We start from the raw sequence: 15,682 nt of genomic DNA, 5'->3' as shown, positions 1-15,682 counted from the left end.
GGTTATACATTCATGCCTTAATCTTAGAGGTTCACCTGAATCTGGAGTTGTTTCAGGTTCTGGTGTACAACACGGTGATACAAAGTAGAATATCTTCAGCAGCCTCCACTGATTTTTTTCATGAATCTTCACAAGCTCTATTCATGGAAAAGATTAGAATTCAGTAAAGAAAACTCGCATTCATAAAAGTCTCATTTTTTCCCCTTTCTATACAGATTTGAAGTCTGACAGAAAAGTCCTGATTTATCCTGAAATCTGACTCTTTTGATTTTCCCCTCCTAGATATAGAATGAAATGCATCATATGTTTTCCAATATTACATTTTCCAGTTCTGTTGCTTACAGCCAAAAACTTCAAAGACAAAAGCAGGTGGCTGAACCTTCAGTGTAGAAGTAACTAAGTCCTGATCTCAAATATCTTAAATGCAACTCCTTTAACACAATTACAGTCTCGGAGGAAGGGCAGGTAAAGACACAAAAAGGGCAGAAGGTATGTGCACCATTCCTGGAGAAAGACTGTCAGGGTTATTTAGGGCATCCTTCTTGCCTCTTTCTTCCCTTCCCGTAGGGTTAGAGAAGAAAGATGGACTTAAGTATCTACGCAGAGTTCTGCTTTTGTCTATGCCAGTCCTTTTGTCCCCATTCTCTTCTGCTTTTCATTGAGTCTTGTGGGTGACAACCCATTCTGTTGCAGAGCAAGGACAAAAGTTTGCGTCTATCATTACAAGTCCATCTGTCATAAATAGGAAAGGGTCAGTGCAAGCGAAACAGGACTGAATAGAACTTCAGCTTTCAGATAAAGCTGTCAAAAAAGGGCCCTTAGGGCTTTTATTTTAAAGGTCAGGTTTTTAAAGTCACTGGAAGAATTTAGGGCAGTATTTCAGTTTTATGGCTGATTAAATACTGTATATAGTTTGTAAGCCCTAAACTGAGTTATGAAATAAAAATTTGTGGACAATGTACAAGTTCATAACATGAAAACTTTGTTTCTTTCTAGACTTTAGTTATCAGAAAAAATGTAGATTACAAAACAAACCCTAAATTCAGGCCTACTAGATAACCCTGTCATTCCTTGGTTCTGACAAGAAAACGTTTTTTGCAAAACATTTTCATTGATTGTTTTAGTTTTGCTATGGCATTGTTAGAGGATAGATTTTTAAACTGCCTGTATTTGCTTTTTCTAGATTTTCTTTTTAATGACATGACATGATCTAGAGACTGTTAAAAGGAAGGACATTTAAAGCTAATGTTCTATAATCTTCCTCTGAGCAGGCTTTGCAAACATCATTTGTCACAAGAAAAAGGAAAAAGCTTTTAAGTTTATTGTGTGTTTTCAATATGCTTGAATTTTTCTCAGGTGACAGAAGAGCCACTTGATGAAGTAGAGGAAGACTCTAATCTCTGGAATTCTTTTGCTGAAGAAGAAGAAGAGGAGGGCATGGTCTTTTTTGTTTTAGAAGAAAGTACAGGCTACATGGCACCTGCTCTCAGAGCGTTGGCAGTTATTCATACTATCATCTCCTTTGTCTGTGTGATTGGATACTATTGCTTAAAGGCAAGTTCTTAACCTTGCTACTAATCTATTATTTGCTAAACAACACTGGCTATGTCCCAAAGTGATTGTTGGTGCCAGTACTGGAATACCTACTTATACCTCGTTGTTTACAAATTCTCACTATTCAATATGTAGATGTTTTCTTTGTGTACTCTGTCTCCCAGAAATGGAGTTATCTTTCTTCAGTGTGTGTGTGTTTTGGATTTGTGGTTAAAACAGTGCTGGTAACACAGTCACCCTTTGGTTATTGCTGAACAGTGTTGCACAGTGTGAAGGCTCCCTTTGCTTTACCCACTCTGTGCATCAGGAAGCATGTTGGCAGGAGTCACAGCCAGGACAGCTGACCTGAACAAAACACTGATATTCCATGTCATGTAACGCCATGCTCAGCAATAAAAAGTCTGGGTGTGGGAGGGTTGGGCTTGGCCATTGCTCAGAGGCTGGTTAGACATTGATCTGCTTGCAGGAGGTTCTAGTGTGACATTTGGTGTTACACAGCATTATAAAGAGTACTATAGGTACCAATAATACATAAATCATGACATAGATGTCCACTGTCATTTTCACAGGTCCCTTTGGTGGTATTCAAGAGGGAAAAGGAGGTAGCTAGAAAGCTGGAATTTGATGGCCTGTACATAACTGAACAGCCAACTGAAGATGATATTAAAGGACAGTGGGATCGCCTCGTTATAAATACTCCGTATGTAAAATCAAATGATTATATGTGAACTGTTTATAAATATTATAGCTCATTAAGCCACTGGTCTAGAACTTTCCTGTCCACTTGCCACTTAGTTCATCTAAAAGAAAGGCAATTAGCACCTTATATTAGATGCTACAGTAGTAGATTCTAATGTGAAATCCCATATTATCTATTTATTTATTACTATCATAACATATATATTCCACCTCCTTTTCATTTTCCAGGATTTGCAAGGATTATGCATCTTACCTCACAATGTCTCTCCAAGACATTTCCCATATCAGTCGCTATTGAAAAAGTTTTAAAAAGATAACTTCCACCCTTTCCAGTTACTCAATTTCACTTGTATAGCAATACTCTCCTGCCTTTCTTTCCCACAACTTGCTCAAAAAAACCTGTATATGACAGGAGAAGTAAATCTAGTGAAAAATATCAGTCCCAGAATTTGAGTAGGTATGATAGGAATTGCTGTCAGATTGTAGGCATTAGCAAACACTGTAGTAGTCATGCACAAAGAATCATCTGCTGTTCTGTGAGTGAATGGTACAAGGGTAGGAAAAAAAAACCCAGAAAAATATCAGTAAGCTGCAGAGATTTGTAGAAGTGACACAGACAAATATAGCTAGTCAACTCTCTTCCCTTAAAAGAATGTCTCATCTACAGGCTATTTTTCAGAATTTCCTTTTTCAAAACAAATTGAATCATGTTATGGTACTAGTATACCTAGACTTAAATTCCTGTCTTTTCCTAATAGTATCGTAATTTAAGGACAATGAAAGAAAGCAGGAAAACAACAAAGTTATTTACAAGTCACAGACTAGTTGTGGCTAGTATGTAAAAGTATAAAAACAAGTCAGCAAAAATAATCAACTCTATGCATCAGAGTGACAATATGCTGCCAAATATCCAAAAAATGTATATTGTCAGTCATACTCAATTTTTGTACACTATAAATAGTGACCTTAAAACCATCATTAAAATTAAAGCAGTGAAGAGCAATGACAAGCAGTGTTTCTCTGGGTCTGTACTGTGTCAGGCACTGTTTAACATTGTCAGTGGCATGGACAGTGGGACCAAGTGCACCCTCATCAAGTTTGCTGGTGACACCAAGCTGTGTGATGTGGTCAACACGCTGGAGGAAAGGGATGGGTCATCCAGAGGGATCTTGACAGGCTTGAGAAGTGGGTCTGTGAACCTCATGAAATTCAACAAGGCCAAGTGCAAGGTCCTGCCCCTGGGTCAGGGTAATCCCAAACATGGATACAAGCTGGGCAGAGAGTGGATCCAGACTAGACCTGGGAGAAAGACTTGGGGGTGTTCATGGATGAGATGACCCAGCAATGTGCACTTGCAGCCCAGAAAGCCAATTGTATCTTCGGCTGCATCAAAAGAAATGTAACCAGCAGGCTGAGGGAGGTGATTCTCCCTCTCTTCTTTGCTCTTGTGAGACCCCACCTGGAGTACTGCATCCAGCTCTGGGACCTCCAACTGTTAGACATGGACCTGTTGGACAGAGTCCAAGGAGGGTTGTGAAGAAGACCAGAGGGCTGGAGCACCATTCCCATGAGGAAAAGCTGAGGGAGTTGTGACTTTTCAGCCTGGAGAAGAGAAGGCTCTGGGGAGACATTACAGCAGCCTTCCAGTACCTCAAGTGGGCCTACAAGGGAATTGGAGAGAGACTTTTCACAAGGACACGTATGGATAGGACAAGGGGAATGGCTTTAAGCTGAAGGACAGTAGGTTTACATTAGATATTAAGAAGAAATTCTTTACTATAATGGCAGGGACTCCCCATCCCTGGAAGTTCAAGGCCCAGTTCAAGGTCAGACTGGATGGCACTTTAAGCAACCTCGTCTAGTGGAACGTTCCCTGCCCATGTCAAGGGTGTTGGAACAAGAGGATCTTTAAGGTCCCTTCCAACTATGATTCTACGATTTGAATCTCTAAAATACCAGAAATTCTTTGTTTTCCACACCTAAAATTTAAGAATTTTCTTTAATTTCAGTCAGCAATATGGACTAGCACATATTATTAAAGTTACAACAGAGGGTAGTTGGGAAACTGAAGAGCTTGCTTAGTTTCCAACCAGCTTCTTTCACTATTGATTGCAAGCTATGTAGATATCCAGTAAGTTTATCTTCAATAAAAAGAATCATGAATTAATGAAATATATTTTTCTCTTAACCCTAATGACACAGGGTTCAGTCTGTTCTCAGCATGTTGCACTGTCTACCAAAGCTAATTAAGGGTAATTTAAGCAGGCTAATCCTTCCCTCTCATGTGAACTGAGTCTAGAGTTTTAATGCAGCTATTGTACCACCAGAATAATCACTGCTGGAGGGTACCCAGTGCTCTGTACATACTGAAATGTACTTTCTGTAAGTGAAAAAAGTAATTGAAAATGTAAAAGGGGTACCCTGATGGATGCAGCGTGATTAGATGTTTATGGTAAAAGAGATAGACAGAAGCTGGCTACACTAAGACATACTTTGCTTAAAAGCCTGAGAAATCAAGAAAAGAAACAATACAGAGCATTGGACTAGAATATACCATCTGAGTCACTAGAACCATTTGTCTTTATCTGGAGTAATTTCATTTAGAATTCCAATTCAGAAAGGTAAAAAATCGAGCATACTAGTTGGGAAGTTTGCCTCACATCCCAGCACTACAATGTTCTGGAATCTCATTTTTCTGGTGCTAACACTTACTTTATTTTATCAATACCGTCCTTTAGTTTAAGTAGTTATTGTTCTCTTTTATGTTCCTGCATATTTTCTCAACTCGATGTTACTTCCAGGATAGTGGGAGAGAAAAATCTTATACTTTGTAGTATTTCCTGCTAATTGGCATTCTTCAAAACAGACATAATATACAGTAGGACCACTACAATGAGAAATTCCTGGGCACTGCAATTCATAAGACAGTTCAAGAACAGTATTTTTTATGATCAAATTGAAGATCAAAGAAACATCACTGATAAGAAAAAACACTATCTTTTTTTTCTTGCGGGTCAAAGTTGATATATTTGTGTCTAAGATCTCTCCTGCATAAAACCAGATGCTTATTGAAGCATCATGATTGCTTATTACTCTCAAAAAAGCAGAGAATTTTCAATATAGATACCCTGACAGCTCTTTAATATTTAAGATTTACTGCTCCATTTCTTTCTTCTAGGTATACACAACAGCTTTTCTTTTAATTATTAGTGTGGGCATTGTTGCTCAGAGGCAGATGATGCAAAATGCTCTTTAAGGGAACAGTCTTGCGGCTTTAGAATTATAAACGGTTTTTACTGTGTCTTGTCTGGGATGTCAAAACCAGTGACAACAACATGACACATGTGAGAACAAGATTACCACTAACCCCTGGTTTTGGCAAATGATCTTTTTCAATTTTTGGGAGGCTTTTAATATTTTTTTTTTATTTTGTGTTGGCAAATTGTCCACTGTTTCACAAGTGTTCAGTGACTATTTGAAATGTAATCCACTGAACTTAAAAAATTATTTGTGCTTCAAGACTCTCTTATTTTCATCTGAAAATCATTGCCTGGTTTGATTTTTATGGCTAGGAGCAATAAGGTATTTATTTAGGAGATGAATGATATTGAAGTGCAGTGAGTGAATGAAATTACAGCAAAATCTGCAGTGATCAGGAACATGGTATTTTCTCTTTTTTCATTGTTTCTTAATTTTCCCCTAACAAGTTAAATAACTTGAAATATCTTTGCCTTATCTATATAGGTCCTTCCCTAACAATTACTGGGACAAATTTGTAAAACGGAAGGTAGGCTTTTTATATTTCTATTATGTTAAGTCATAGCAATAATTGACTATTGGGTTAATTTGGATATCTGTGATATTCTGTGATATCTGTGATATTCTCCTGCACACATAAATATACAAATAACTGAGAACTGAAATTTGTTTTATGGAAGTCAAAGTCATTGTTGTGTTAAATGTCTTTTTGAACAGGCAGCTGCAGCGTAGGTGGGAAGAGGGAGGAAGACAGAAGGCTGTAGTTTCCTTCCTAGACTCAGATATTTGAAATAACTTTGTACTGTCAATCAGCCAGCAGGTCTAATTTACAGTCATTGTCATCTTTAGGATACAAAGCCCCCTCATCCCCCTAAAAAAAGAAAAACATGCCAGCTTAAATGACAGCAAATTATACATAAGCTTTCAGATAATAGCCTTTAATGCTTCTATTTTTCTTTTTTATGCTCCCCCACCCCCCCCCTCACCTGGCTTCCTGGGAGTTCTGACTGTTCTAGTAGTGTTAATTGGGAAAGACCTTTTCTTTTTTAATTCCTGACAACTACTGGCCTAAAGTAGGGTGAATGTCACAAAGGACCTTCTCTGAGAAAAAGCTTCTCTTCTTCCATTTTTAGGTTATTAACAAGTATGGAGACTTATATGGAGCAGAGCGCATTGCAGAACTTTTGGGTTTGGACAAAAGTGCCCTTGATTTTAGTCCAGTGGAAGAGAGCGAACCAGAAGAGGCATCTCTTGTATCATGGTATGACTTCTGACCTTCACAGACAAGTTATGTGTTGGTATAACTTCACCATCAAAGATAAAAATGGATCTTATATTGAAACTGTAGTGATGTTTTCCTCAGCATGGAAAATTCAAATGGAGAAGTTTTCCTAGCGTGGAAGTAAACTTAAAAAGCTTTTTGTTCGTTCTAAAACATACTTGTGTTATAAAAGTAAGAAAAAAATCCATGAGTTTATGCTGATTTATACAGCTGGGCACTCTTTTATTTTAAACAATAATTAATGCAGCATTTAAAGTTTTTACAACAGAGTTTATAAACCAAAGGACAGAAAAAGTAATGATAAAAAATACGTAGATTCCAGGTGTCTAGAAAAAATTCACAGATGTTTTCCTGACTTAATCTGTCAGTGAAGACAAGTGTATGAAAGTGTCCCAGTCTCAAGTGATTCAGGCTCCTACAAGAGTTTGGTTTCCTTGATATTTAAAACACACAAGAAAGATTTCCCTTTGCATGCCATCTAATGGCTAATAAAATACTTAGAATCTTGCAGAAGGCATTATCTTTTCTCTTGGTTATTCTGGCAATATTTTACACTAGACAGACCACTTACCTCTCAAATTCAAGCAGTCTGGGTTCCAGATGTCACTATTTTTGATATATATTCTAATTTTTTAAGTCTGGAATATGGCAGTGTCACTCCTACTGAAAGTGTTTCACCAATTTCAGTGGTTTAGAAACTCTTTATAGGTGCTCAGAAGTAATGAATACTCTGAAAAATGAAGCACCTGCCTCACTCTAAAAAAATGAACTGTTAAAGTACATCACCACCTTCAGAAACAAATGTGAAGTGCTAAACCTAGTTTGCTGTCTATAAACACAAAATTCAATACTTAATTTTGACATTTTTGTATTTCGAAAATTTTTTATTTCCTAGGTTAAGCTCCATTGATACAAAGTACCACATTTGGAAGCTTGGAGTTGTCTTCACTGATAATGTGAGTATTTTAGCCTAGAATAATATGCTTTGATTTACTCTAAACACGATTGTATGTTTTCCACTATGTGCTTTTATTTTAAACAACCATACATAAATAACATTCCATTAGAGAGTGATTTTAAAATATTTTTTTTCTGTTATGTCACAATTTTCTTTTTGATTCTAAAGGGCAGTATGCACCTCCACATCATTGATACAATGTCAGCATTTTGGAAGTTAATGGTACATTCATTTAATTTTGTAGAAATCAACCTACCAACCAAAGGTGTCTTTTCTAAAATCAAGCACAGTCTACAAAAAGTTATCCTTTTTCATACTTGAATCATGTGTTTGACATGGTTGACATTCTTTTCTTTCAAACCTTCTCCTTTGAAAGGACCATGTTTATACTAAAATTCCCTTTTTTTTTTTTTGTGAATCCTCTTTTTGCATCCTCTTAAGCAAACAGAAAAGGCAGCCAAAGTAAATCAAGTGAAGATGTATAAAATCCTTGTCCACTAAAATACACTGAGCCATTGTTCTTCAATATAAGCTTTGATGTCAAAGTGGCTTCAGGTTCACTGCTTGTTAAAAGAATAAGCTGTGTTATGTGCCTTAGGTTTTCTGGGTAGTATAGTGCATTATTTATTAAATTAATGGTTTCAAAGGTAGCTCAATAATTATTAAGATAGAGATTGATGTTACTTGCCCATACCAGTGACAGTGGGCAAATCTCTTTCATTTAGCATCAAGGAGTGATCGTGGGGAGTATTCTCACTAGCATGAAGAATCTACACACACACACAGACTTAGGAGTGCTAGAAATCCCTGCTGTTAAAAAGTGGGACTGAGCTTTTAGAATATAAAGTGTTTGACTGGAAGTCATATTTTTCTAGCCTAGTCATGCTAGCTGAGCAGAGCACCATTTATCTTTAAATAAGTTATTAGTACTACCACTCATTGGTTCCTCTATCTGGAAATATTTGCCTTCCACATCCCTGCCAGTGCCAGTTGCTGTCAGGATACACAAGCTTTTCACATCCTCATGATGTTTAGTTTTGGAGTTGAGCGAGGCTGGTCTCAGCATTCTTCAACAGCAAAAGCAGCATGACATCCTCCTCTATCACTGGTAATTTTCACAAGTAGGGTGAAGTTTGAGCTCTTTCACCCCTACATAGGCAGTGTCCTGCTACAACAATGTAAGTGACTTTAAAAAAGCTATATTCTGGATCCAATAATGCACATTAGCACCTGCTAACTAACACTCTGCCACTTTTCACTTTCTCTGCAGTCATTTTTATACTTAGCTTGGTACACAACTATGTCTATCCTTGGGCACTACAACAACTTCTTCTTTGCTGCTCATCTGCTGGATATTGCTATGGGTTTTAAGACATTGCGAACTATTTTGTCTTCAGTCACTCACAATGGCAAACAGGTTAGTGCTACATGCAAAGCTTTGAAATTTTGTAAAAGTACTGGAAAAAATTTGTTGTACATAGGAAATATCAAAATGCAATCCCTTTTCACAGTCACAGATTTTGATTACGATTGGATTAAAGAACAGATCACATCATGTCTTCTGCAGCACACTTAATACGTTAAATCCTATGAAATGATAATAATCTATACCCACCAAGCACAGATAGATAAAGACGTTTCGTACACAACAGAAATTACATAATTTTAGAAAAATACAAGAATATGAATTACCTAACCAGCTCCTTCTATATGCTCAATGATGAACTGATTGGTGATAAATAACAGGAATTCCCAATTTCTCCTTAGCTACAGCAGTAATAATGACCTGGGTGCTGAAATTTCAATACTTACCTAGTAAGAATGTCCTCAAAGGTGTGGGCAGTCTGCACTGTGGAGTACATTTATGTGTCACTTTGTCATGCAAAAATCAGATTAATAAAATGTACTTCCAAAACTAATTGTTGAAATTTGTGCAGGTAATCATTCTCTGATCTCTGAGGACTCTTTATTCCTAGCTAGCATAACAACAAAAACCAAGCTTTACAGTTACTTTTTAATTTACATTTAGGAAATCCAACAGAACTTCCCCAAAGTTTAATTTCAAACATACACATTCCACTCCTTCTCAAATGCAGTAACATATATTCTAAGCCCACTCTTACACCCTGCTGTGCTTGTCAAAACATTTTAAATTACACGATGTTTTGGCAGAGGCATAAGAATATCCCCATACAATGTGATGATGTGTATCATCACAAAAACAAATTAAATCTCTAGTTTTATTCCTTTCATTTTACTTCAGGATGACCAAAATCATATTACTTTTAATATAATGCTTGATACATTTTCTTTATGAGTTTTTTTTAAATGTAATAGTCAAAACTGAGCACAGTTGACAAAACTGTTTCAACTCAAGACCATGGCTTTTACTTAAATTCTTAACAAGCAAAGATTAGTTTTCCTAATGCTGTTGCTTTTGTTGCTAGTAGATAGGAACATTGAAAGACAGCTGCAGATTCCTGAATTGAAATGTTCACTTTGAGAGCATACTTACAAATCTGCTCAAAGTGATAAATGATGAGCCTGTCGTTCAATACTCTCATGTTTCTTTTAGAAGAGTAATACCAGTTATTGCATTTTTTAAAATACATAGCTTTCAGTAACTCCTCTCCAGAGCCGTATCTTCTAACACCAACTCCAATAAACAATATAATCTAGTCTCATTAACTGCTGAACATTTTCACCAAAGGGTTTTATTTGCTTAAAAGCAGGACTTGGAAATTAACTACACTTTGGTTATCTAAAAAATTTTCCATCCGCTTTATCAATGGATTGCTCACCAGCTTTGAAACAGAAAACAGACTATGATAAGTCATTGTAAGTCCCAATAAGTCCTAGCTGAAATTATTTATCAAATTATAGAAAGGGGTTTATTTTAAACATTTAATTTTTACTGTATAGCCAGTGTTTCTAGTTACTAAATTTAACTTTTAAACTAAACATTGCTTCAATGACACATAGTTTGCACGCATATAGCTCAGAAAGATAGAAACAACTCCAGTCTCTTGATACTGTTTTTCCCTTTGATTTTCATGAGAGCAGGGCAAAGTAACAGCTCCATGGTGATCCAAGCAACAGGGAGACTTCAAAGCTATTGTAACTACTATCTTTAGTTTTTGGGAAAGGTACAATATGATCCATTTTCAATATTTAAGGCAATACATCAAGCTAGCGTTTCTCTTCTGACAAAATGAAATTGAAACCTACTTTCATGTCATGTCTCCTCACACAGCTTGTTCTTACTGTGGGACTCCTCGCTGTAGTAGTGTACCTTTACACTGTTGTGGCATTCAACTTCTTCCGCAAATTCTACAACAAAAGTGAAGATGAAGATGAACCAGACATGAAATGTGATGACATGATGACGGTAACTAAAACATCACTTGCATGCTTCAAACGTCATCCTGAATTTTCAAATGCATACTTAAAATAGAATGATAAGCAAGGATGGATGTTTTTGTTGTTAAATCCATGGGTCTCTCTTCTTCTTGATATATGTAATTTTGAAAATATGAATGGTCTTAAAATTCCCTCTGCATGCTCCAGTGGTCTAAACAAAACAGCAAATAGATGACATATAGAAAGATATTCTGGATTTTTCTCCTAAATACTATAGTACACGATTTGCTGCAATGCTTTTATAGGTGAGGATGGCAAACCCTCGAAGTATGTGGAAGAAATTTCTTGACAAACTAGTCAGATCTGGAAAAAGATGCTGTGTTGTCACAACAAATAAACCCTATTTGTTCCCAATGCTTGCAAGTGGACAAGCTCTTCCTGTCCTTATTTAGATTTTATGCATTATATGATGTTATTAGCACTAGTTATAAAAGCCTGCTCCAAAATTACAATTAGTAATTTAGTTATTAATTAAGAAGTCAAGGATGAGAAAGTGGAAATTACAAATTATAATGGGTGATGATCTTATGCTACCAATTTACCATCTGATTTCTACCCATTGCCACTGAATGTTATTTATGAAATAATAAAATATATTCTACAGATGGTATGAAGAGGATTTGATTTTCTCATTGCATACAGAAACACAAATTCAGGTATCACAAATGTAATATTCTGAATTTGTGGCCAGCTGATTTCTTCCATGGAATAGTAACTCTCTGCCCTGTGTTATACACCAAAGATAGAATAAAATACCTCAGAACAGAGGTGTATAATAGACTTCACAGAATGATCTTCCCCATTCTTGAACTTTCTTTTAAATACTCAGTGTGAGTCAGACATGTAAATTACAGAAATTATGAAAACTGCCCAAACTGGTCCCTTTGTGAGCTGGATACAATGGTCTGGTCATAAAATAGGTGTAGGAGTAATTGGAATAATGAAATCATATTACATTTTAAACCACTCTCCTAAGTGCAGTAAATCAATTCCAAGTTACATTTGTAAGTATGATTAGACTGGTACCAGCATCTTATGTCGACAGTAAAACTGCATTATAAAAATGGATGTATAGTGCTGTTTAGTGTTTGCTTATGTCAGGTTTTATACTGGTTATTTAATACCCACTGCCATCTAATGTGACTTTAGAAAACTGGGTGGGCTTAGAGATTTAAGTTGGTTTTAGGCCACAATGTGTGGCTGAAGGTGATTACAAGATTCTGTAGCCAATTCATACAGGAACATCAGTAGTATATCACTCCTGCAGAAGATTCCATTCTAATATACTTTCACAGCTTAAATATACAGATTTTTCAAGATTTTTCCATTAAGACTTATATGTTCGAAAAATATGACACACAGCAACATTTTTGTAAAGTTATTTTTTCTGCACTGAACTGAACACAGGCTGTTTCACATATTACAACTAATTTGCAATATACTAAACTAGACACCTAGTATTGCAAAATTAAATTATCCAGAAACCACCTAAATACTTTTGTGAATATGTCACTATTTCTTTTATGGTAATATTTTCCCACATTTCTAAACTTCATTGCAAGACTTTAGAAGATGTCCTCTGCATACTCAGAGCAAAGTAGAACCTTAGGAATCAATTTAAGGAGTAGAATATAGTTGAATACAGTAAATAATACAAGAAAAATGCTCCCAAATGGTCTCAGTCTGAACATAAGACCCAGGGAGTGAGTAGTGGGTAACAGCTGATGCTGACTCCTGCTCTTAGTGTACCTGAAGGTGGAGTCGCATTAGGTAAGACAGGAACAGATTTTTGGTGCACTGTGTGTGATACATGAGGAATGATATTATGTGTTCTTTGTAACTATTCTTTGTTACTATAACTTGTGAAGAGAATTAGCAGAGCAGAATAATTAAAAAAAAAAAAAAAAAGAAAAAAACCTCAGAGTAATTCATGGTAGATATATCTGCAAATCTTCCTCTCTTTTTTAGTGTTACCTGTTCCACATGTATGTGGGTGTAAGAGCTGGTGGTGGCATTGGAGATGAAATTGAGGATCCTGCTGGAGACCCTTATGAAATGTATCGAATTGTCTTTGACATCACATTTTTCTTCTTTGTCATTGTTATCCTACTGGCCATTATTCAAGGTAACATCACTTACCTTAGTAGAGACTGTTCAAAATAATTTTAATGAAGCTCAGCAATGTAAACCATATTATGTTTGAGGTAAATTTAGCAGTATAGCTATAAAGACTTATTTCTGAGCTGATGAAATCATTAATTCTGAAAGTAATAATTTTAGACTTAATTCATAAATAATGCCTTGTCCCAAGTACTACACAAAGTCAAAGCACAAGATGCGTAACCTCAGTTAAGGGTCACAGATGATGCAGCTTGTGTAGGATCACTGTTCTTCCTATAATTACCATTTAAAGTTGGAGAGGCTTGCTGAAGACTTTCAGCTTGGAACCGCTGCAGCTGGCTGGGTAATGGAGACTTTCCCCTTGAAAAGGGTAAATGACATGAAGAAAGTCACCATGGCCACACAACCATTTCCTCCTTTCTTTAGAGGACGATTTGTAGGGTTAATTGGTTTGCAGTTTTGGTTCACAGTGAACGAGACCTGTCCTCAGTGACAGTCAGCATTCAACATTCATTGCATGAACTGACCTCAGGCTGTTTGGAAAACACCCATCTGGTGGCAAAGAAAAAACGTAACACATGTCACAGTCCCCAGAATGATCCAATTCTAATCCTAATACGTTGGAAGTGCAAGAGTAATGCTTCAAATGCGAAGCAGCCTCAGAAACTGGCCAAGGGGGGCTCTGGGAGCAGAGCTGTCTTTGTTGAACAAGAGTTGGGATACAAGAGTTTCATGAGTAAAGGAGTGAAAATTGATTTCATTCATGGGACAAAAGAGATGAGCTTATGGAAGGTTAAATTGACCGTAATAAAGGACAGAAAAGCCTTTTCACTTTCAAGATTGTACTTCCATGTAATAGGAATTCTTACTGCTGGGAGTGCAGTATAAAAAAACATTGGATGTCTGGAAATTGATAGATTGTAACTTGAATTGTTCAACCTAGACATAAGTACAGTAAACTCTAGACAGTGGAGGACTGACATTATTTTCAATATGAATATTGCTCAGTACCGAACTGTTGCTACTTTTCAATTTGAAATAGGTCTGATTATTGATGCTTTTGGTGAATTAAGAGACCAGCAAGAACAAGTGAGGGAAGACATGGAGGTAGGAAGCACATTACATTTTTCATTACCCTCATTCATCTAGATTATCACCAATTAAAATAGTGTTTGAGTTAAAATTCATCTGTAACCGCAACTTGTGTTTTCAGACCAAATGTTTTATTTGTGGAATCGGCAATGACTATTTTGACACAACCCCACATGGCTTTGAAACACATACTTTGCAAGAACACAACTTGGCGAACTATCTGTAAGTACATTTTACAGCTGGAATTGTAGTAAAATTTTTCAGGTCTAGAGTAATTTAGGTGCACACATTGCTGAAAGTTCCAAGACAGAATTCCATAGAGCTGAGGAATACTTCCTGTCCTTTCTGGTCTCCCCTCCTCTACTCCACCCTGCTGGTGATCTTTCAAGTGCTTACCTTACACATGAGTTACCTTAGTAGAATGAGACTGGAAGGCAGACCAACTTCTTATTCTGCTGGAAGGAAACCCAGATATGTGGAAAGATGGGGGACAAGAGTTTAATGAGTTGCTTTAGTCTGGAAGTTTTGGTTGTGCCTTCTGGGGGCTTGGTAACGCTGATGAGACCATTGAAAATTGGCCTTGATTTGACAAAAAAAACCCCAAACCAAAACAAAGCAAAAAAAGGCATTTTTTGAAGGTTATTGAAAGATAACCGCCAGTAAATAAATAACAACTCTGATCACAGTTCTTTAGTGACAGTGAAGCTCTTCAAACCTTGAAGCAATCAGGAGTTGTAAATGTTTAGGCTATTGCCCAGACTACCAAGACAGTGCTTTTCCACTTTCATTAGCAAATATAGAGCAGACCAAAGAGGATATTTAAAAAGTTAATTTGGTGGCATTAGTTACTCATACAACGAAGATAATTACATGAGCATTGTGCCAGCAAAATCAAAGGAGCTGAGCTGGTGGACTCTTACAGCAGACCGACTTTGCAACACTGCATCTGAACTTTTTAAATTAAAAAAAAAAAAGAAAGTGTGCCTCTTGGAGTGGAGGCTGCCTTATTCCTTGCATAGCAACTGACATTGGCAAAATCAATTGCCTTACATGATGTAAATTTCCATTAACATCCATGGTTTTACAGTCTACAACCACCAAGCTTTTCTTACTATATTGAACTGCTTAACTGGTACATGGGAACCCCTAATTCACAGTAAATTAAAAGCGGCCATTTCCTTAATATTAGAATACATAGTGAACGATCTTTTTACCCAGGTTGCCCTTTAATTAGACAATTGTTAAAGTCAGCGTACTTTCCTTTCTTCACAACAAAAGCACATACTAAATCTAATTCC

At 36.5% G+C, this 15,682-nt stretch overlaps 1 protein-coding gene across 1 annotated transcript in view; it reads left to right on the top strand.

The window, feature by feature from the left end:
- Positions 1-15,682, top strand: part of RYR3 (ryanodine receptor 3) — a 214,935-nt gene that overhangs the window by 196,927 nt on the left and 2,326 nt on the right. The window contains exons 94-103 of the mRNA XM_027717007.2: positions 1,357-1,554; positions 2,124-2,254; positions 5,998-6,040; positions 6,645-6,772; positions 7,689-7,749; positions 9,022-9,168; positions 11,005-11,139; positions 13,140-13,296; positions 14,335-14,399; positions 14,506-14,606. Coding sequence (XP_027572808.1) covers positions 1,357-1,554; positions 2,124-2,254; positions 5,998-6,040; positions 6,645-6,772; positions 7,689-7,749; positions 9,022-9,168; positions 11,005-11,139; positions 13,140-13,296; positions 14,335-14,399; positions 14,506-14,606 — 1,166 coding nt within the window. The remainder of the gene's footprint in view (positions 1-1,356; positions 1,555-2,123; positions 2,255-5,997; positions 6,041-6,644; positions 6,773-7,688; positions 7,750-9,021; positions 9,169-11,004; positions 11,140-13,139; positions 13,297-14,334; positions 14,400-14,505; positions 14,607-15,682) is intronic.

The sequence above is a fragment of the Pipra filicauda genome, unplaced genomic scaffold (assembly GCF_003945595.2).
Source record: "Pipra filicauda isolate LSUMZ 115617 unplaced genomic scaffold, ASM394559v2 scaffold145_size1923396_pilon, whole genome shotgun sequence".
In the NCBI taxonomy this organism is placed as follows: domain Eukaryota; kingdom Metazoa; phylum Chordata; class Aves; order Passeriformes; family Pipridae; genus Pipra; species Pipra filicauda.
The sequence above is the reverse complement of the archived record's forward strand: the minus strand, read 5'-3'. Positions and strand labels throughout refer to the sequence as shown.